The sequence below is a fragment of the Rhea americana genome, unplaced genomic scaffold (assembly GCF_003343005.1).
Source record: "Rhea americana isolate MKP2758 unplaced genomic scaffold, rheAme1 scaffold_74, whole genome shotgun sequence".
Classification (NCBI taxonomy): Eukaryota; Metazoa; Chordata; class Aves; order Rheiformes; family Rheidae; genus Rhea; species Rhea americana.
This window is the reverse complement of record NW_028186912.1, coordinates 1778914-1803203: the sequence shown is the minus strand read 5'-3', so window position 1 is coordinate 1803203 and position 24290 is coordinate 1778914. Positions and strand designations below refer to the sequence as shown.

Here is a 24290-nt window from a genome sequence, read left to right as displayed (position 1 = left end):
CAGATCCAGTGATCATTTCTGTTACTCTCTATTTATGAAAATTAAAGATATGCCTAGATGGAAAAAGGATTTGCAAGCATGATTAGAGGTAAGGAATTCATGCCTTCTATTCTAAAATAAAATTCTTTCCCCAAAATGGAGATGGCATAATTAACATACGTGTAAATACCAATCTGGAAATGTCTACAGTCTCCTGTAAAAGTTTACATTCAAGATTGAATTTATAAAGAAATAAAAATGTARTAAAACAAGTACTTTTGAAATATAATGCCTAATTCCATTTTCCTAATATAAACATTTTTACACAGCTGTGCAGGTGACCTTTCAGTTTCAGAAATCTAAAGCTGGATTAAGTTCATCACCCTGTTTAATTAAAAAATTATTGATTTTTCAAACAACAACAAATGCATTCACTAGTATCCTTTGTTAAAAGCTAGTAAGATTGTTTTAAAAGGATAACTGGGAGACTATTTTTTGGTATCACTAGCAGGCTGCAGTTTCCCACCTTGTGTTTCTTTCCTTTTAAATATATTATTTTGAATGACTGTATACTTGGTTATGTAACAATTTACTTGGATTCTCATTTSAAATAAAAATGCACCGTTCCCTAAAATTATTTTGAATCATTTTATAAACTGTGAATTTAATGTGTCAAGTTAGTGGATCAGACACAGTTCCAGGGCCAATCTTACATAATTAAAAGAAGCCAACTTACTTTAAAATTCTTGCAGTTTATAAAACAACAAAGAGCAAATTGGAAGAAACAGATAGAAGACAGCATAAATCAAGTTACTGCTGAGGTCAAAACAACTATTTGACATAAAAAACAGCAGCTCATGTTTTTCATGCACTGGTACAATCTACAGGAGCTGTGACTCGTTCAGTGGGTTTTATGTGCAGCTGCGGAGCAACTTTTGGAGTTTTCCTCCAGTTATGATTGTGTGGTGATTTAAAACTTGAATTTTGTTTTGTTTAGAAGCTTTATTCCAACTTTGTTAAAACTCGCTCCTGAAAGAAAAAACAGAAATGTGACACAGTCTGAATGTTTACCAAGGTGAGCAGGATCACCAGGTAGTCTCCTACATGCATTCATTTGACACTACTAGAGTGCAGTGTAAAAAGTCTGTCTTTTCCTTTAGAAATGTTTCGAACAACGCAGTAGCCGAAGCCATTGCCTCTTGAGGCTTGTTGTTTATCACATTCTCTTTCATTTACTGTTTTCATAAGTAAGATAGGAAAAGATGGATGTGTAATAAGATTATTTACAATAATTCTATTTGTCTCAGTCTTCTCTGTTTTCACAATGAAAATTATGAAAATGTTATGGAGTAGTTGATGAATTAAGAAGATGAGTTGATTATCAAAGGATTTCTTTTACAACTTGTTTCACAAAGTAAAAATGCCAGAAAGAAAATGTTTAAAGCTACTAATTAGGAGTCATTTAGTTTGCTTTTAGTCCAATTTTCTAAGGAAACAACATCTCTGTTGTTTCCTTAGCAGCAAAAAGGGGCAATAGTCACAAGTTGCAACAATAGAGATTCCAAATAGATAGATACATGGAAAAAAAATTCACCATGAGCATAGTTAAGCACTGGAACAGGATGTGCAGAGATGCTGTCGAATGCCCATCCTTGGAGACATTCAGAATTTGACTGGACAAGGCCCTGAGCAACAGGATCTAATTTGAAAGTTAGTCCTACTCTGAACAAGAGGTTGGACTAGAAACATCCAGAGGTCCCATCTAACCTACATTAGCCTATAATTCTGTCTGATCACACTGACTGCCACCTAGTCACTTTTGAAGCGATATGCCAGTTTCAGACAAAACTGACTTACAGATAAGAAACCACAGATATTGAATTACCAGAACTCAATTATTAGAATAGGGTTACATGACATGTAGCTCTTGGGAGCTTTTTTAATTCCTTTCTAGGTCCTAAAAAGGGGATTTTTGGGGGGTTCTTGATAGCCACTCAGCTCAACTCCAAGTAAGTCACGATCAGATGTTTCTCATTAGCTGATGGTCAAATAAGAGTAGGTACAGGATTTTGGAAAGGACAAATGTGTTGTTGACGCGAGCCTGTACTTCWGTCATGGTACGCGAAGTTATCAGAAAATATAAGGCTTTGTAAAGTCTGCAAGCAGAACTGTTTGCTTCTTTGTAAAGTATATAACTACCTAAGACAAATGTCTGGAAGTTATAAGTATTACAAAATACTTCTAAGTATTTTGCCTGTAGGCCTTAAAGAACAGAACACAGTATACATTCAAATATCATCAAAGATTCATTTTGAAGCTAGAACTCAAATAACAGCAGCACTTTGAAATACCTTTAAGATGAAAAAAATACTCTGGGTACAGGTATCCATCTACTATCTCACTTTGTTTCCAAAGTATGAAATACAAAGTATATACAGTATATCTCCCTGTCTTTTATAATCACATAAATGGGGACATTGTGTAGTTAATAGAACATTCTGCTATAGGTTACATAGAAAAGTCATTTGTCAGATGCTGGGAGGTTTTTACACTTCTCCCCTCCCAAGTTATTATTAGTATTATTGATGGTGATGATTTACTACTATTTCAGTAATACCCAACCTGGAAGATTTACATATTCTTAGTCAGTCTCCTTTAAGTCATGACATTTGGATAAAGAAGCAATTTTAAATTTGAAGTTCTTAGTCTGTGTCCTGATTTCTAAACTACTAAATTACATTTGTTATCTTTCTCAGCTTTCCTCCAAAAACATGAAGGCAAGGTTTTCCAGTGAAAGGAGGTTCTGAATTTTCACATTGCACTTATTAAAATTTTATTTATTATGCTGCTATTTTAAGCCATTTCACTGAAATTTGAATGTGAAGTTTCTGACACCAACATCTGCTCTGCAGATAACACCTGCTATTCAGCTGACATCTGCTTCTTAATCTTTGTTTATTCTTGGCCATTTTTTAGTAAACATTAAGTCTCTATTACATGTATCAGAAAACAGAGAGGGATAAATTCCAAGCCACATAATCAGTTTCTTCTGCATTCCTACATATAGACAGCCAAAAAAATACTGTTTATCTTCTTAATATTTAGTTCTCTCTCGCACTTAAATAGAGTACAGCTTTCTGCTAGCATGATTCTAGGACAGACTAAAGGCCCAGACTCAGAGAGATATACAGGTCTAAAGAAATTTAGTTAGGATTTAGGTGACTAACTCCAAAATTGCCATCCTTAAAGCTTCTGCTAAAAACCTGCATTGCTCTCAAAATTCTGCTGCTGTACAAACCTGGAGTTTCCTGAGTCTGAGTAGCACTGAAAAAATGGTACCTTTCTTATGCTGTCAGCACCCACAGAACAGGAACTCCTTCTCTGTCTTTCTTAGGGACCTTGATTTGGTTGGGGTTCTTATGACATGCTTCCTATATCAGGCCAGGTAAAATGTCATGGTAGATGCTTCTTTCTGTTAAGAGATGGCTAGAAAGAAGCAAAACTACAGCCTTTATTATTTTCTTTCAATTTCTCCATCCTCTTCACAAAACAGCGACCAGAATACTGAGCTAAGATATGGGAAGCTGGAGGGTTGGGGGGGAGGGGGAATTCTCCTCCTCTAAAATTGCTCAAATTATCAGACCTCAGCCTTCTCTTTTAAAGATGCTCTGGGTTGACTAGAAGAAAATACAATTCATTAATCCACAAAGACAAGATCAATTCCTTAAAAAATCAGAATAAACTTTTACTTTATAAAATGTACACATGGTATACGTATACTAGAAAATTAATAATGCCTGGGAATGTACCTGGGCAAGTGGCACAGAATAGCTCACATCCACCATAACAAACTCTCCTGTGTTTCCAAGCAGGCTCACTGCTCTTTGGGAATGTCACTTGGAACATGTTAAATCTCAAACCAGGCCTGAAAATTGTCTAGGAGGTGCCTAAAAGTTCACAACTGTTCTCACAATATAATGGTGCAGGTTAATCATCTGGAACTTTTAAGGCACTGCTCAATTTCCCAGTACATATGTGGCCATATGGCAACTGAAATAGAACTGAAACCAAGAACACATACTTTCCAGTGTGATTATCATCTTTAGCATTACCTCTCTCAAGTTCCCACCTAGGCTGATTAAGCACCACTGTTATCTTGAACTATTTGTGAGAAAAAAAAGGTTACAGAAGAAGGGCAATGTAAACTCACCATCTGGATGCTCTTAACCTGACACAAACATATAGTGTTTCAAACATCAAATTAGATATTGTAAAAAACGATATTTGAACTTACTTTTAGTAGATTAAGAACAGACAAAGCCTGATAACCCTGTTCACATGAGGTGCAATGAATTATTGTTAACACAACCAGTCACAACCACCCTAAAGCTTTGCCAGGTCTAAGTGCCATTGACTATCAAAGTAATCAGGTTTCCCTGGGAACACATTATTTRTTAAAATTAAGCTGAAGTTTTTAAGTTTCCTAGCCAGTTCTGAAAAAGTTGTTTAGTGTCATATGTCAAATTATCATGCTCTGTTTCTTATGATTTACTTATTTTTAGAGAATAAAATATTCCTCCAGTTATTACTGTTAGCTGGGCACAGTGTGATCTCCACCAACACAGATTATTTATGTTGATTTTAATATGTACATGTGTTTGAAAATTATGTTTGTGTATCTGAGTTCCCATCACAGTAAGCAAGTATTATATTAGACCATTAAAAGCTTTTTTTTCTCTATATATTAAACCTTGTTTAATAATAATTAATTATTATTAATGATTTAGTTGCTAAGTAAATTTATGTTAAAGTTAAAACCTTGTTTAACATAAAGTTACTTAGCAACTAAATCATTAATAATTATTCTCTTCACTCAACCACTTTATGGAAGAAAAGAAAGCCATATTTTATTTTAAAGAGGCAGTGTAATTTCTGTCACTATTTTCCCAAGTGTAGACCTGTGATAAGCATGCAGCTCAGAAGAAATCATTACGCAATAGTGGAATTGTGAAATCTAAGCTCTTTAGAAATCATTTGCTGGTACTTCTAATCCTGGTGAATATTAGATTTTAACTGGTACATACCCACAGGCTCTCTTTGTTGTGATGGTAATTCCAGGTCATTAGAAATAGACACTTCTTCAACAAGAAATTTTGACAACTGTATCCCAAGATATGTAACCTGTTCAAAGAAATCTAAATGGATAACTCATCATTTTAATTATTTGTGGGGTTTGTGATAGGCGTAAACATTTCACTTTTTTTTCAAAATTGGGATTATGCATTTAACAGTCTGATCTGTGTCTATCAAGATAAATTAACATTTCTGCTAATCTGAATTCTGAAGGAAAAATCGTAACATACCTTGGWAGCCCTCTGTACTCTGCAAATACTTTTGCAACATTTGTCCATGGTACCTTGATATTTTAATGAGCTTGCTACTTTTCATTCTCTTAATAACTTCTMATTTTTTTCTGCCAGTCTCTTAATCATTTTTTAAAAAGCACCAACAACTCACAGAGTTCCACGCTTTCTCAACACTTCATCACAATACAGCTACTCTTTTTAGGGGGCTATATAGATATTTGTTTGCTCTTATTCATTAACAGTAAGAAGGGTTTTTTCTGTTTTTGTTTGTTTGTTTGTTTTTAATTTGGGCTTGTGTGCTCTTTTCCTTTAAGAACTACAAGGAGATCCAAAAAAGTGAAAATATTTTCTAAGTGTTTTTATCTTATAAATGATTCATCTGTGAGATTTATTATTCCAATTTGTTATCACTATTTTTAGGAGTAAAATTAGGCCTACYTTATTCCATACATACTTCCAGGTCACTGAAATGTCACTTCCTAGTAGTTCTTTAACCCACTGAACTGGATTCTGAAGTATTCTTCTGTTACTGGTTTTAATCTTGCCATTCTCCAAGAGTGTGGCTTTATGACTGAATTCCTAACAAAGAAAAGATAAGAAATAAAATTACAACTTATAAATTAACAATTCTGAATTAATATCCTTAAAACATGAACAAAATTCTGAAGGATCATATTACTGAAAAGCTGCAGCTAATTCTGTATTTTGCTAAAGAATTTTTAAAGAATCCAATGCCACTATCATAAGCTATGATACATAAAATACGATGATTTATTCCAGAATGAGATGCTTTGGTCACAAAGATACCACTGCCAGAGGACAAATTCCCCTATGTGTGAGATAAAATTCCTTTAAATAGCATGTGTTTACAAGATCGCTACTTGCATTTTAGTTCCTCTTAGACATAAGGGAGCTACGACTATAATTAACTTGCAATGACAAACTCAGGAACTCACAGGGAGCAAGTCTGTCTACCAAGAAACTATTATTCAAAATCAATCATCTGCCTTACATGTGTGGAACAAATGCATGCTAGAGTGATATCCTGACAATTCAAAGAAGAAACATGTATTTTGCATGAAAACTGCATTTCATTGATGTCAACAGACATTAAAATCAGAATTCCTAAATCAGTAGTTGTATCAAGTATTAAGCATAATCACCTATTTTTTTTAAAGAGGAAACTGATGGCCTGAAATTATGCAAAATTAATTATAAAAGAATTTATTGTTATTCTCCCTTTGGTTAAGCAAAGCCCAGTTCTGCAAATGCATATGCACCTCAGCAAGCATGGCTTATAGCTGTTCACCATTCAGTAAATTACGGTTTTGTTATACAGGGCTCAGTTAGACTAACATGGTTAAAATGTGTTAAAATGAGTTGCTAATAAACTGTGTTATAACTTATTAAGGTTGCTTTGTATATACATGGTTAAACAATAGAATAAATGAATGCTCCATTATAAAATATTGAATGTCTTCTTACAATATCCAATGGTTTGGCTCTGTATCTGTAAGAATCTAAACCAAGATTTTTAACTCAAACATTGCAATGAACACTAAATCCCATACACAGTTTCATACTTTGGGCATAAAATGTTCAAAATCTGCATCCTGTCTCCCCTAAGCTAACTTTAGGAAAAGACTAGTACTAACTATATCTTCTTACCAAGTAAACATCCATAACCATATAGGAGGAAGCTTTACTGATCTTCTCCTCTTTGAAACGCAATAGATACTGCCTCTGAACTTCAAACTCCACAAAGATAGCAAAATGCTACATACCAATACAAAAAATGAGTGTCCCTTTCAGATTAATACAGAGATTAACTTTTCTATGCTCAGAATATCAATGTTTCTACAGTAGGTTTTAAGTTCCTAAGACCCACATCCATCAAGCTATTATCACAGATAACAAGTCTTGAGAAATGACAGTAAGCATATTGAATTCTTCATCCTTCAATTTGGTCAGCTTGGCATTTTGAAGAATATTACATGTCCTTTAAAGAAAAGAAGAATGTGCATATGTCTATGATACGACCCAGTGTAGAGCAGTTTGCAACCTACTCACAATGTATTACGTTATGGAACATGAGAACACACAAAATCACTAATCTCAGCAGAATAAGCATTCTTGAGCAGATTATAGGTGCAGAAAAGGGAGTCTTTTCTACATTAACTACACCTGATGAGTTAGCTGAAAAGAACCTTTCATGTTTTAATCAATATGTTGCCCTGGAAATAAACTAGCTTACAGCTGGGAATTCAGTCAATAACAACCCTCAATAATTCCATCCCTTGCTAAGTACTAAGTCAGTTCCCTGGCAGCTGCCATGTAAATCTGCTCTGTATTTGGAGGCACAGAGGCATGTTTTTATACTAAAAAGAAGTTGCCTTTTTTTTTTTTTTTTTTTTTTTTTTTTTTTTTTTTTTTTTTTTTTTTTTTTTTTTTTTTTTTTACAGGTTTGGTGAATACTAGTGTGTAAATTCTGGAACCAGCTGGCATATAAACAAGTAATTTTGCATACAATGAAATCCTTGATATTACATTTCTTGATCTGAGGGACTTGATAATGCCTTCCAAGAATCACATTTACTCATTAAAACTTTAACATCCCTCCTTCTACCAATTTTAAGATCAGATGTTACACAATGTAGACCAATCACTCTACTCTGTTCATAATAATAACAAATGTTAACAAACCGATATGCAAAGTTAAACAAAAATTTTACGTATGCATATTTTGGATATTAAAATCATGGTCTGACAGATGATGTCATCCATTGTAGCATTTTCCCTTAAAACCCATAAAATATGATGTGCAAATAATAAATAAAAATTTTCAATATTAGGTGCTGAAGATAGAGRCTGAACTATGAGAACTGTTGTTTCCCCCTTTTAGTAGTCTATTTTTTCATTATTTGTTAACAGTAACATTATTATATCTCACCAATTACCTGAAGTTTGAATTCTAAAACATTTTCTCCTGGCTTAATCCTTCCCAATTGAAGTAGATCTATCAATTGAAGTTTTTTCCTATTATTTCGTCTGTACTTCAATTGTTTTCGTTCATAATCCTGACTATTACAGCTCTGGGAAGAAGATTTCTGGTTGAGGTTTATTGGACAATCTGTATTTGAGACCAGACTTGTAAGCACTGAGTTGGCATTAAATGTTTCAACACTACTCTGAATGATCATTTGTTGTYGAGCATTACGAAAATTCTCTGTGGATGTTGATGCAATCACTTGCTGCTGCTGGAAAGCGTCTTTCTTATTTACATATCTGTGTAGCTCCTCAGCAGTAAGAACCTGCTCACAACCACTGGTCGGCTGACAGACATTGTTACTGACGACAGCGCTTCGGGCTTCTGAAATATTTAATGTGTTGGTCACTGAAGTGGGATTTAGAGACTTGTTTCCTTGCTCTGCAATCGCTACACAATCAATGTCTTTTTGCTGTAAGCATTTTGTTTCAGTAATGGAAACTGTAGGTTCTGAAGGCAATGTTACCACTTCTACAGCATTTGTCAACTTTAACATGTTATTGAAAGGATATTCTCTTATCCTGTTTTCAGATGCCAAAGCATGATCAGAATACTCTTTGCTTCTAATTGCTTCTTTATTTGCTCCTGTCTTATCCAAGCGGTTGTTTGGATGTTGGCTGCATTCCTGAGCTGAAAATCTATTTTCTAGAGAGAGATGTGCTTCTACTCTGTTTCCATTAGGCATGCTGGCACTAGGCCYTGTGCTAAATGTAACTACATCAGGACACATGATTTTATCAGCAGTTAAATCTTGTCCTTTACCATTTCCATAGCAAATAACTGTGTTTGAGATTTGTTTCTTTGCATGTGTTGCATACACTTGCTTTTCTTTTCTGTAATTTTGTATTTTCTGGACTAATTCCTTCTGGTTCTGGGCTACAGTCAACAGACTCTTTTGTCTAGAAGCAAGCTTAACTAATTTTTCCCTCAGTGCTCCTTTTTTAAAAGATTCCACTGAAGCCCTATAGGAAATAGAAAAGTAAAAATAAAGACACCACAGCTATTCTGAAGACATACAAAAGCAGTTTAATAGATGTAATCCACAAAGGAATGTGCTTAAAGGTACTTTGCCAGCCTCCAAAATTTGAATAACCTTTTTATCATGTATAAATATATAAAGTTTATGGTTGAAATCCCAGGCTTTAGGCATGACAAACTGCAGAATCCTGTCTAGAAGTAGGCCTCAAAGCAAAGCATCAAAAYTACAGTAATAGTCTTGTCCTTATATCACTCTTAATTCACAGAATTGAAGTTTGGTCTGTATTGTCACTGGCTGGTCTCTTATCACCACAGAACACATTAGTTCATTGAATTCAGTGCCTTTGCAGTACTAATTTGGATTATTTTACAACAAGCTCAGGATGAGCTACTAATGGATATTATCAGAAGTTTTGTACTGTATTTTTGTACTGTATTTACACCACACAACATTTTGTGAAACCACAGTTGTAGTAATACCAAAAAGACCTTTGAGATCAGGAGTCAGAGAAGTTTAGGACACTGTATGTTAGTTTGGGAACTTCTCTCCACTCATCAGACTCTGCTCCCTAGTTGAGCTGATTTCTCTAAGACTCATTCCCCAAGCATCTTCCTCATGCTGCAAGGGAATTCCCTGTATTTCTCCATTTCTTTTGGCACAAGTCACTTTTCTCCTAACCCCCTTTTCCTGGAACAGTTGATTGCACCACTGCTCTGGCACTTTGCTGGAGACAGAGGAGCACTACAAGGTATGGSAAAAAGAATAGCAATATGTGGCTTGTTTTTGATCCCATCCTTAGCAGAGATGCTATGCAGGTAACACTATACCAGTCTGGGCAAAAGAGAGACTGCCGAGGGGATCAAAAGTACGGTAAGATCATTTGGTGCTGAACAAGTCTAAGCAGGACTAAATTACAGTGTGGCAGTATTGGTGTCCAATGCGACACCAATGTCGCATTGTTTGCTATCGCATGTATTCATAAGCCATGATACTATCAGCATATTAGCATCAGTCAGTCTCAGGTMTGAGTAAGCCCTGACTAGTATGGAACCCTACTGAAGGCAGTGACACTCTGTGTACTTTTTCTAGCAGTGTTTCTTCAGGGAAGCTTTGTTACTTCATCGCTACACAGGTACAGAAGAAGTTACAAAGCTTCTTGATACAACCACAAACGAAGAGAAAGTAAGAGGGAAAAATAGTGATGTCTTGACTGACACAGGCAAAGTAACTTACAGCCACTAATGAATACAATGCTTTTTGGCTCATTTTTCTTAAAGGGGAGACACATTTTAATATCTTCAAAGGAACAAATAAAAATGGAGAACTATTAGTAGGATCTCTCACTAGGCCAACTATCTGAACAGAAAAATGGAAAACATGCTGATGCTTCCTCATCTTCTGTACATTCATGTATCACGTGACAAAAGGTTATATGCTAATTAATTAAAAATATAACGTTTGCCATATAAATAATAGAAAAGAAATACAATGTAATCTGGCATGCAGCTCATTGCATTTGATGGATAGCTGTTGCATTATCTGAAGGGCATCTGTATTATTTTGGAAATATTTATCACTTTGCTCTGGAACAGCTTTACTCAACATTAGAAGGCAAATACATTTTTATAAATGCTAAATTATTTATGATGTCCTTGTTTCTTTATTTAGTCACCAGTTTGTTCACAAGGATGATTTGGAATCCTAACTTTTCCGCATATAAAAATATCCTTTTTTCCTTTTAATCTGTGTAATCTATGCATCTTATGTCTTATAGTTGGGAAAATGCCTGTGACAAAGGTATTGTAGTCTTTTTTGCTCAGACAGGTTATATAGTTTGCCATAGACCAACTTGAAAGTTGTACACTGTAGCTTTTACATGACCAAATACTGCTCACATTGGTTACATCTAGTCACCTTTATCAGATGGCCTAGCAGCATGTGAATACTACGCCATATTATTAGCTGTGCACCCATGACATGACCAGTCTTCAGGTAATCCCTCTCAGAAGGAAGCCTCAGCCAAAAGGCCTTCTAAGATACAGCAGCAGGAAGTTGACAGTTACATAGTTCCTGTCTTCTCCAGACTGCATCTGAGGGGTCCTCATGAAAGAGAACAGTTGTGAGTACACTGCAAGCCTTTGTTCCGAATCACTCTTGAGAGCTGTTGGTTGATCACTCCTAATCTAGGATTGCTAAAGAAATCCTAATCTAGGATTGCTAAAGAAATAGCACTGCAGATAGCGACACTCAGTGTAGTGTCTGAGTTGCTCCTGCTTTCCTCCATGATGCTGCAAAAGTCATCTAACTGCTCGGCACCTCCATTCCCTAACTTCTGCTACAGATTTTTCTTTCACCTTTCATCTGTGTTCACTACCTAAAAGTAGTGCTCATGGTGTGTACAGTAAATGATTAATATGAGTTAGCTAAACCTCGAACTTCTTCCTTGATGTGAACTCTTATTGGAGGTAACTGAGGCTAATATGAATCACGCTTCAGCAAAATCTGAATGAAAAGCACACAGTTTTTCTTTCATGTTACTATGTAGCCTCTAACTAATAACCTCTATCAGTGCTGCTTCAAAAAAAAGATTCCTAAAAATAAAAACTTTGTATTCTACCTACCTGTATTTTTTAGCAAGGGCATCCCTTTCAGTTTTCTGTTTTGCAAGCATTTCATTCAAAGTATCTTGTATCTGAGACAGCTTTTGGATATATGCATCTGTCCAATATTTTGACATAACCAAAATGATGATGGTAATAAGAAGTAGAGAATAATTATAATAATAACATTTTCAATGCAGCAAATACACAGGCAAAAAATGAAAATACTGTTACAGCATTAGCTGATACTCTCATGYATGTTAAAAGCTATTTACAAGTAAGTACTTTTAATGATATTCTTCATAGGAAGAATGAAACATAAATTTACATTAAAGATAAATAGCCTAAGTACTAGAAAATGTTGACCAGCAATAGCCTTTTCTAGGAAGTTATTAAAAGAACAGGACAGATTAAAGCACTGTCCTAGGGCTGATAAGCACTGAAACCTTTCTGAAAGTCTTTGTGTTGCAAAGAACTGCATGACAGTTATATGGGAGCCCATCTGCAGAGGCTGCACAGTCTTAAGAAGGTGGCTAAAGTGCTTATGTTTGAAGAATTATAAAATAGTTTGACAAGCTTCAACTGTTCCAAGTTAAATATGTAATAAAAATACATGTATCAGTTTTACGTAGTTTCAACTACATATTATAAAATGAAAATGGTTTACAAATTTTCCCTTGCTGTTAGCTGTATTTCTCTGAAAATAAGAAGAGCAGTTAAAATTCTTTAGATATCCTCTTTTCTTAGATACACAATGCAACAGAAAGCTTAGTAGTCATGACCAGGGGATACTACTGGGATAATATGTTAAATTTAATTCTTGAAATTCCAAAACAATAAATTAAAATTTTATATTATTGTAGAAAAAGAGAAATTACAGGATTAAAAATAAGATTTATGAAATGTTTCCAGAAAGCTGTTTCATAGGATCTACCAACATCTACTTATTTATTAAAATAGAAAAATAATAAAATATTTCTCTTATTAAAGCAGCTTAATAGAGAAAGACTATCATTTAGAGCAGATTTTTTTTGCACGTAAACACTCTGAGGTGTAAAACTGTCAATATTCTTCTGTGGTCTTGTTCAGTCTCATTGGCCTTCTCATAAGCAACAGCTATAGTTTAATTTGAGAGGTGCCAGATTATGGATGTTTTTATCAGTAGTGGTTATGAATCACAACGTTAATTTCTCTCATGCTCCAAAACAGAAAACATCTGATACTTCTTATTTTCTTGAGTTAGGGAATTGCATAGATCTGTTTCAGCCTAACCAGGCACAAATGCTTCAGCTTTACCATGCATACAGGCCTCAGCCTATAATACCACCTATTTGTTTGTCAAACATTTTTCAAGTAAACTTAATGATTTTAATTAGCAGTTATTATTGCATAGATTTTACTTGGAAGCTATACAGCTGTATAACTTCATGTTTTGTATTTATTCTAAAAGGTATGAATTGACCATTTTAAATATAATTTGAGTAATTTGAAAGCTCCAAGCTATTTTCAGCTGGGAGCTACAACAGATTTCACAAACATAGTCATAGATCTGGGCTCTGAGTAGTAGAAATTAACATAGAAATAGACTTGGAGGGATGGAGGGGATTAAAGAACTTTTCTGTCAGGGGCCAGAACTTTCATGGGCTAGAATTGCTCCAAAGTACAAAGCCATGACTAGATGATAAAGTCTAGAGAGACTTTTATAAAAGGCCTTTCTGCAATATGCTCTGCCACTTGAACTGTCACGGCAGACACAAGAGACTCAAGCTGCTGTGGAGCACCAGCATTGTAATCTCCTAGGAAGTCAGTGTCTCTTAGTAGGCTCTTGAGACTAATCTAAACCAAGATTTGATACATTTAAGACAAATGACACCTCCAGGCACCAGCATTTCAGAAACTGCCCATCATCTACAATGTCTGTCTTAAGATTTTTCTTTTTTTCCTCATAAATTATTATAGGCCTCTGGAAATGCAGCTACACTATAGTGAAAATGATGCATCCACTGTTATATATACAGACATAGGTGCTCTTGGCCATGGAGGGGCTCCAGCAGGATCTCATGCACTCATCACTAAGGAATGTTGCCAACAGTGTGCATTCTTATATAATGATCCCTTTTTAGGTTTACTTGACACACAATATTTTTATGCCTCCAGGTGGCATGCTTCCTTTTTCTGTTATCATATCCATTCCTGTACAAATTGGAAGTACTCCTGTACACATATCTGAGATTAAAATCTTATTCTCAAGATGAATTTTCCAAAAGATGTTCAAATACATTACTTGCAGTATTATTTTTAAAACAGTGCTAGCGGATATTTACCAAAAAAATTACTTAAACAGCTTAAATTTACTTGTACCTGCATCTTTGGAAGTTCTCAATTCAAGGAGCAACAGTTCTTTTTGCCTCTGTGCTGTATCTTGTATGACAGCAACAGACTCATCCTAACAGATACAGAAATAATCATAATAGGTAGAGAAAAGTGTACTACACAATCCACAGGTCATGATAAATGGCTCACAGGATAAATATTGGTAGACTCAAGTCATTTCACACAAGAGAACAACTACTGTGTGGAGGCAACAGGGCATGGTATGAAAGCCATACAGAGTGCCAAGGGTATGTTCTGCAAGGGACTGTCACAACCAGGATTTATCCAGGCATTTGAACAAGTCTACTCTTAGAGTCCCAGCTTTCAGTGCACTGCAAAGATTAAACAATGAATTTTACCATGATAACATCACCTGGATAATGTGGACACACTCTCTAGTTATCAGCAAAAGCTCTCCTAAGATAAAGTTTCTGCAAAAATCTTTGGGTGTATTTCAAACTAAAATTAAACTATTTCTAAATACTTTCATTTTTATGAAGAAAAATGATTATGCTTCCAAATAGCCATTTTGAAAATCTGATGAAAAAATTCATGATCTCTGACCATTTTCCATTCACATGAGCTATAAAAAAATGTATGTAAGTGTTGCCTACAATAAGTGCAAATATATCAGAATCATGAACAGAGAGAAGTGGTAATATACAAACCTAGCATACACTAAGTCACCATTTGCTCGGCACAATGCTGTTCTCTAAACAGACTCTGAAGAGTTAATTATTTTAATGATATTTTAATATTATTCAGTCAATAAGTGACATTATACAGTACTACACTATGAAGCAGTATTACAAAGCTCTTATTTCCTATACTTACTTCACTGTATTTTTCATGTTGTGGCACCAAAGCTGCATCATCATTTTTACAGCAGTCATAACAAACAAGTTTGGATTTTCTTGACCTAGTAGGTTGATTATATTTTCTCTCTCCACAATTAAGAAAGAATAAATATAATTTATAAACAAATTGTGGCAGCATAATAGGTTAGATTAGCTAACATAGGTTACAAAGATGAAATGGCAGATTACATAATGAGAAAATATCTTGTATATGCAGATAAGATCAAATTTAGGTAGCCTAGAGAAACAGTCTTTAAAGCTACTAATACTATTTTCAAAAACCCAAGGTTCATATAAAGGAAAATATGGAAGATAAAGAAAATCTAAGGAGCCAAATATGTCCTTATTCCTCAAACTCTCTAGGGGAAAAAAATCATATATCCTATTTTCTGACAACAAATAAATAATAATCAAGAGTTTAAATTAATAACTTTAAAAATATCAGGGTCAGGCAAGATGCACCTCTGCAAATCAGCAGCATTCTAAGTTCATTTTTTGCCTTGAGACTACAGTATAAACCTATGATTTGCATTATGGAACCAACATACCTGTAACCCCAGCAGTTTTAACAGAAAGTCCAGAGTCAATAGCACCATAAGACTTAAGCAATTCTTTCATTTCATCATCACAAGTTTTATCCAAAGCACTTTCGCCAGAATCATCCCTCTCATGGGGATTTGCTCCATGCTGTAGTAGAATTCTCACTGCCTATTATATATTGCTGGTATTGTAATTACTCATGTTTACATATAACATATACATATAATGTATTGCATTTATTACAAGATACAAATAATAAAGATTCAAATAAGATATACTAAAATCTGTTACATTTACACTCACAATTCAACAAACAGGTTTAACTGGCTTTTAACAACACAGATCTGCATTTTACACTTTCAATTTTTCCATTAAAATAAACAAATAATTCACAACTTGTTAAACTTACCATCTTTAAGGTATTGTTACAGAGACATCAAAGATCTACTTTTAAAAGAAACTGGTAAACTGCATTATGAATAGAATACAGAAAAGAAGTGGATTTTTTTCTTTAGGCATTTAATAGTATTTCAGTTTTTCAGCTATGTGCACTGATGATTTCTGTCCTAGTGCTAAATCACTTGTGTATCTCTGCTTCATTTTAAAATGTGGAAATTAGTGGTGTAAGTAGTACTATCCATCCTTTAAAATTCAGCTCATACAAAAGTGTTGACAGGGTCAGAGTCTGGACGTTAAAGAATTTTCTTATGTATGATTTCCCCATCTTTAGCATTTCTACTTCTTTCTTACATTTGTATTTTGGATTTATGATGAATATTCAGAGTGCTGGTAAGCATCAGAAAGAAAAATACTTTGTAGAAATTCAAAATCTCTTGTGCTGTCTTTAGAACAATGAAGTAATCAGTTATAACCTTCTCCACTGTTTTTCAAAAAAAACCCCTACAGAATATTAACTATTTTCACGAATCCTACCGACAGATAAGTACCAGGCCTGTGAAATCATCCCCTTCATTTTATCTTTCCTCATGGAAAAGGTAAGTGTAATGAAAAATGAGTTCTTTTGACAGGAATAGAGGTGGTCTGTTTGAGTCAATCTGACATCTTTTTTTTTGCTCAGTTCCCTGGAACTCACTGTGCCAAAACAACATTTTTTTTATTTGTTCATTCAAACAAAAGGCAGATATTTGACTGAGCTCAAGGAGTGTGTTTATACTATCCGTTAAGAGAGATCCAAAGTGGCTCCCACAACTAGGTTTTTCAACCCGTAAGTCCACRTTAAGAGGAAGCCCCAGCCTGCATTTGGGAGGTTTCCAGGGTGAGGGAACTCAAGCACACAGAGGTCTCAGCTCCACAGCAGCCTACACTGGTCTGTGTTGGGGTTGCCACAATCCTCCATCTCTATCCTGGACCACACAGTCCCATTCCTTTCCTTACACTAGCATATTTAGGTCAGCCACCTAAACAGTTTTAGGTGGCTGATCTAAACAAAACCTTGTTTTTGTAGGGTTAGTTTTTAGTTAGTTCAGCTCCCTGAACTAGCTTTATATGTGATCACAGAAAAGCTCACACCAATGCAAAGAACGAGGTACACTCACGTGTCCATGTGACAACAGGTAGGAATGCAGTATCTGGAACAGATGGTCTTAAACTGCCTTGGAGCCACAGCATAGCTGTCTACATGCAACACTCATGCCCTTATTTTGGGGTCTGGATGGACTACAGACAGACATATGAAGTATTCAAGAGTCAAGCCTATCATCACATTCTGAACTTTGTTTTTCCTTCAGTATAGTACAGATCATTTAGATCTGATTTAAGGGGGGGCAATTTCCAAGAGCACAGACAAAAAACAGGGTACTGGCAGCTTAAACTTACTCTCCAGCCTGCTCATAAGCTCTCTCACCTTGCAGTTAGACTAGGTATATAAGTGACCACCTAGTTACAGTTTATAGTGATGTTTTCACATACTGTCTCTGATTTCTCTACCTAATATTGCTGTGTTAATTTACATAGTCTGTTGCTTTGTACCTTCAAATGCTTTCAGACTGAGATTCAGGATGAGYTGACCCTACCCTTCCAAAAGAAACATGTTGCCTTAGCTGAACTGCTCTGTGTCAAGGCCCAGATATACTACAAAGAACCACAAGATTTCCTTGAGGATATAAATCACCCATGAGTTGCCTTGCTGGCAGTCACGGCTTTCTGATTTCAGCTCTGTTTCTCTCCTGACTGTTTTCTTATGCATAATACAGTGAGCTTTCTGAGTGCCTATAGACAGTTTTAAATATAGGAAAAATATATGAGATACAGTGTTTATTTATAGCAATGATTTTCTCTCATTATTTAGCTAATATAATTTTGTTACATTCTCATTGAAATGCAGGAGGGAAACAACCCAGACAAACTAAATGCCTCTGCAAGACAGCATCAGTAAGGCTCTCCCATGTAGGATTACTTTTTTATTGGAACTGTTTCCAGAAATATTTTTTGACAGCTGGCCCTTTAAAAACAACCTGTTGTAGTATGGCCACGGGCAGGTGGCTGTTGTTTCATGTATGCAATGTTAAGTGATCTTAAAATGTATCCTTTACTTAGATTGTAGAAAAGACATCACAATTTCTCCCACACTCTTAAAATAAAGTTTAAGTTGAGATACATTTCCTTAATAGTAAACTGAAGTATTTTTAAACAGGATTGAAGAAAACATTTATGATTCAGAATAATTTGACATAAGGGAAAAAAATGACTGAATACATTTTTTAAATACTAGATCTGATCTTTTCTTTGGTCATTGCATTCCTTCAGTGGAACTAACTCCTAATTTTATGTAAAGAAAAAAATCTACTGTTTAAAAATCAAACATTTTTTCACTAACTAGTACAGATTTGCCTCTTTTTCTGGGCTACAAAAGGTCTCTCCACTCTTAGGGCAGTATTTTGTCTTCTGATACATGTACTCAACTCCAACATGTTTCAAAAGAAGACCTATGCATGAGAGCTTAATTAAATTCTTCTGATTAATAGTCTGTTTTCCAAAATATGCAGGTGTGAGTGTTACCAGAATTATTCATTAATTTTGGTCAATTTTGACACACAGTTTTTCTGAAAGGATTAATTTTTGATATAATTATTTGAAAAAAAACTATTGCTTTTCTTTAAACATTCTCATCTTCTTTTTAAAATTAAGTTCTGTGAGGTTAATTATGGTTGTTTTAATTTCTTCTAAAGGGAAAATATCTACATCAAAACATCCTTTTGTAACTTGAGAGTACTGAGGGTTTCGGTATTATTTGAAAAAAGCCAAAAGTGTGCAAGGGTACCATGGGGAAATTCTGATTTTGGGGGGAAATTCGCCTGATGGACTGAAAAAGTCAACTAACTGTTGAAGACTTCATTTAATTTTAACTACTTAAAAGAATGATGGTTTATTTCCTAAGTGCAAATATACAATATAATTGTATTAATAACTTTGATTTCCCATGTTTTCTCAAAACCAGGATTTTGCTTTATTTGCCCATTTCTGGAAATCAGACCCAAGAGAAGCAACGTAAAAGAACTGTACCTCCAAATAGTTGCCAGAAACAGCATCATGTATTGGCAAAGTACCATCCAGGCTTCTGCTGTTAATATTAGCACCAGCTTTCAGCAACTCTAAGATCACTTCAGTAAATCCCCTATTGGAAGCTTCATGAATTGCTGTCCAGCCTAATAAAAGCAAGATGACATGTACAACATGCATCTGAAAACATGCATCATTTTGAAAAAATCCTTACAGATCACTAATGAGCAATTATACATTTTGCTGTATTTGATGTACAACAAATGTCAGACTACTGTCTTTAAGGTAAATCTTAAACAAAGAAATTATTTAATTCAGTTTACTTTAGAGAAAAATGTATCCAATACTACCCTGAAAAATAGTGCTTACTTTTCTACTACACTACTAAAAAAATAACCTCCCCCCCAAAAAATAGAAAGTAGAAAGAATAGAGTAGAAAGAATACAAAAATTCAGAAGCATAATATTAATAATCTGATTTATAATCACAGTGACACTTTATGATATCAAGTCTGTCACGGATCCAGAATGGAATATCATCCATTCCAAGACTACAAAAATAGACATGAATTGTACATTTAGAAAGAAAGAGGGAAAAAATAATCTTGTCATTTGATTTTTAGACTCATCTCCTAAAGAAATGAGGTTTGTGTGATTGTGCCTCACACACATGAATTTATTGTCGTGCATGAGCATCAGTGCCCTCTTAAATGCCAAATCCACTGGTCAATTTTCACCAAAAATTGGTGAGAGAGAGGCCAGAGGCCTGGCCCACACCAGCTTTCCATCCACATGGCCTGATTAATGCCTCTGCTGAGGGAAAGGCTGCATTTGCTCCGCCCTGAGATGGAAATCCAGGGAAACGGATATTTACTGGTTCTGCTTGCGCTTATCTTCTTCCTCCCTCATCTGAGAAGTTGGATCCAGTCCTCAATTTATGTATGTAGATACATTTTTTCTTACCAATAATTCCACACATCAGATGAGAAATGAATCAGTTTCGAGCAGTCATACTTATATGACTATCCACAGTTTATCACACACTCCATAGCTATATAGGTTTCATGTAAATGCTATACGTGAGAAATATGTGTGCACATATGTCTTCATGAGCATCCATACCTATCTACAAAATCATCCTTGCTCTGCTGGTCAGTATAATGTATGTCCAAGAGTTCGTGTTACTTGAAACAGTTTTTATTATAAACATTTTTGAAATTGAAATATTTTATAGAAATAATCTATGCTGCTTATTCAATAAATATTTAACAATAATGAAGAGAAGCTATCTTCTAAAGCATTCTGGTTGCATTGTTTCAAGAAATACCACAATATTTATATCATTATTCAAGAGCCCATAATTATATAAAAATATTAATTACATAAAGCCATATAAAATTTAAAAATAAAAAATATAAAATTATATACAAATTATATTCTAAAACAAGTCCATAAAATAGCAATATTCAAACCTGCGTTGTCCTTCTCATTGACACAAATTCCAGATGATATCAGAGTTTTCACCAAAGACAAATCTCCTCTCTTAGCAGCAATATGCAGCTGATTTTCTCCTTTTGCATTTCTCTTCTTCATCCAAGCTCTTGTATTGTAGGCGACATGTAAAACTGCAGCTTCTTTTTTGGATGTTTCTAAACATATTGGATTGTCATTAGGAACAATAAAAACTATTTAATTATAAACAAGGAATTAACCTTCCTAACTCATTTGAATTAATGTAAATCTGTGCAATACTTTTGCCTTAATTATTCATTAATATTAATTGGCTACATCAAAAGGTGAAACAGGTACTGCATAATAGATCAGATAACACACAGACCCTTTGCCAAAGAATTTACCGTTCACATCTAAATGATTTAACAAAGGTATAATGGATTAGCTATCAAAAAAAGCTAACAACATTGGGTAGATTTACACTATATGAAAGCAGCAAACATGTCACATTTCTTCATGGACTGTTTTTGAAGTTACCAGGCATGCCTGCTAGATATATAAAGCATACAGATAAAGGTTATTTAAGAAACTATACAAAAGTGAAGACTTGACTGTCACCTCTTTCCTATTCCTGATCCTACATTAGGGAAAAGATACGCTTTAATGCAAGGTATTTTTACAGCTGTGGCATGACAGAGCCCTACAGATTCAATACAAATCTTTGACAAATGTGAGCTGACACAGCTCAACTGTCTTTTAATTTAAACCTGTGCAGGCTAAAATTCATGACTCAAAATAAACTTATTTTAACCCTTCTCTTACAGATTTACCAAAATAGACAACATCTGCTTGAAATTTTATCATCTAATACTCAAAAAAGGACCTAACTCTCAGAGTTCAAGAAACAGACATACAAAATTGTAAGAAATATAAAGAAGAGAACAGATTAAAAGAGCAAGGCCACTCACTGTTTCTGTGTATAGAGTGAGGGCAGGCCCTCATTCCCTCTCTCTCTCTCTCAAAAAAAAAAAAAGAAAAAAAGAAAAAAGAAAAAAAAGAAAAAAACTTGCAAAGACAGTGTGTGTGTGTAAATCTCAAAAAGTCCTGCCATGCATGTTAACTTTTTTTGCTCCTCTTCCTGCTTCTTTAATATTGTGCAAACACATTGTCAAAAAAAAAAAAAAAAAGGAAAGAAAAGAAAATAGTATGTTCTTTCTCTGATTTCTTGAAAATCTGTAATTTGTCCAAAAAATTGAATTGTAAAGTTTTACATGAGTATTTTGCAACTCTTAGCCATCTTTTTCARTTATTCAGTGAACAATTAGTTGTTGCATCCCAAACTTTTCTTCTTCTCATCAGACAAGCTGTCTTCTCAAATATTCCAGTTACCAATATCCATTGCTATCAAACATCTTCCATGATTTGACAGCTGACTTTTTTTTAGGTTACTCCAACCTTTTCCAAGATTTCCTTTAAAGTAAAGTACCTGTCATCCAGGACTGTTTGGAAACATATTAAAAATGTGCTGCAACTATGTTAAAGGATATATCCATACTAATTTTAAACTAGCTTGCTCAGGTACTGCTGCAGTCAGTGCATGGTAGCGTGGAGTTCAGAGTAGATTATTTTAACCTGCCAGAAAGCATTCAGGCAGTCATCTTTGCATGGTTGCACTTGGCCCACATTGTAGTGCCAACCATGAGAGCTAAATACTTTCTTTTTAAAATGAAAACTGAGATTCTGGAGCACACAGAGAGATCACATAATTCAACACACTCCTCCAATATGAGACATACTTTTCTGTAACATCATAGAATCGTAGAATCAGTGAGGTTGGAAGGACCTCTGGAGATCATCTAATCCAACCCCCCCCCCCGCTCAGCAGGGTCACCTACAGCGTGTTAGACAAGGTTGCATCCAGGCGGGCCTTGAAGATCTCCAGAGAAGGAGACTCCACAACCTCTGTGGGCAACCTGTGCCAGTGCTCTGTCACTCTCACAGGGAAGAAATTCCCCCTCATGTTCAGGCGGAACTTCCTGTGCTTCAATTTCTGCCCATTGCCTCTTGTCCTGTCACACGGGGCAACTGAAAAGAGTTTATTTTGTCTAAAAGCTTCTGGGTCTGAACTCCCAAAGCAATCATCTGCTTTCTGATTCTCACTTTTTGTCCCCTCCAATTCATGGGAGAATGTCCAAGGGACTCTTTAGAGAGGTAAAGAAAAAAAAAAAAGATGCACAACAGCCATTAAGCTAATGACCCTTAGCAATAATGGCCACAAGTGAACAGAAATAATTGCAAAGTTTTCCAGTTGAGTTGTCCTGCACAACAGTTTTCTTCATGATTGCTATGAAATATTTGCAAAAGAGTAACAGGTTATTGTTACATGAATCACAAAGCACTGGTTCTCTGCGGAGTGCATTGCCAGATAGGTCATAAACCGGCAAGATTAGGAACTTGGCAATACAAAATCCAGTGAGTGCATGTACAAAGTGGAGAGATTACTGTAGCCAGCAGTTAGATGAGATTAGACTGCCATATTTCAACAACTTCAAGGATATCCTCCTTTAAACAGCCACTTGAACACTTTGTCACTGGCTGATGAGCAATTCCTTCCACAGCTCAAACTGTAAGAAAAGACACAAGCTGTTTTTACCTTTCTTCTATATGAGTAGAATAGGAATGTACAGAGCCTAGAAGGTGACTGACTGTAGACAGGTGAAGGTGACACTGCGTATGTGCTCACTTAGAAAGAAAAGACTTTTATTCAAGAACAGAATGACGTAAAGAAGACTACAGGGACATGGGGACAATCAGGTAAGACACAAAAGCCAGTTAATGAAGAAGAGGAATGGGGGAGGGGGGAAGAAAAGAAAAAAACCCCACAAACCAGGAAACATCATCCTGTCTTCCTTTTTTTTCCTGCTGCAAGTTGAATGCCATTGTCCCAGTCCCCAAATTAATGCCTTCAGCTATACAAAGGGCTATACTTTCTCCCATGACCTCTCAAACAGCTACCTCCTTCTGGGATGATGGAAATAATTAAATTTTAGCTGAATAAGTCGTTACCTGAAGATTCTCTCTTGTGGAAAAAGCAATCTGTGAAATGGTATTTCAGAGAAGCGACAATGCAAGACCTATGTTTGGGATAAAGTTGGATTTTTGTATTATAACTGTATTCATAATAGGCCAAAAAAGGGGGAAAAATCCATATACAAAAGACATACAGTAACATAAAATAAATACAGTTACATTACAGATCTGTAAATAAACATAGACCTCAAGATAGAGCAAGAACAGACAGCAGCTGCAAAGCTGAGTATCTGTAGGGAAAGGAATCATTTCTATGTTCAATGTTTATTCTTGCAATAATTAGCATCAGGTGATGACACCTATCAGATATGCCATGTTTTCTTTCATGACTGAAGTAACAAGGGATTCCTACAATAGGAAGAACCAATTTGAAAATGTGAAAGCTAGCTGCTGCACTGACAAATATTGGAAAAACTAATAACAATTAACAACAGGAAGCACCTGCTCGTTTCCTTCTCCCTTCCACTTCCAAAACCAAGAAGCTGGTAGC

General features: G+C 35.1%; 1 protein-coding gene across 1 annotated transcript in view; it reads right to left on the bottom strand.

The window, feature by feature from the left end:
* Positions 1–24290, bottom strand: part of ANKRD31 (ankyrin repeat domain 31) — a 63232-nt gene that overhangs the window by 5629 nt on the left and 33313 nt on the right. The window contains 10 exon segments of the mRNA XM_085322102.1: positions 5064–5160; positions 5784–5924; positions 8303–9353; positions 11992–12088; positions 14332–14410; positions 15178–15256; positions 15745–15908; positions 19263–19424; positions 19426–19439; positions 20731–20907. Of these exon segments, the coding sequence (XP_085178228.1) occupies positions 5064–5160; positions 5784–5924; positions 8303–9353; positions 11992–12088; positions 14332–14410; positions 15178–15256; positions 15745–15908; positions 19263–19424; positions 19426–19439; positions 20731–20907 (2061 nt within the window).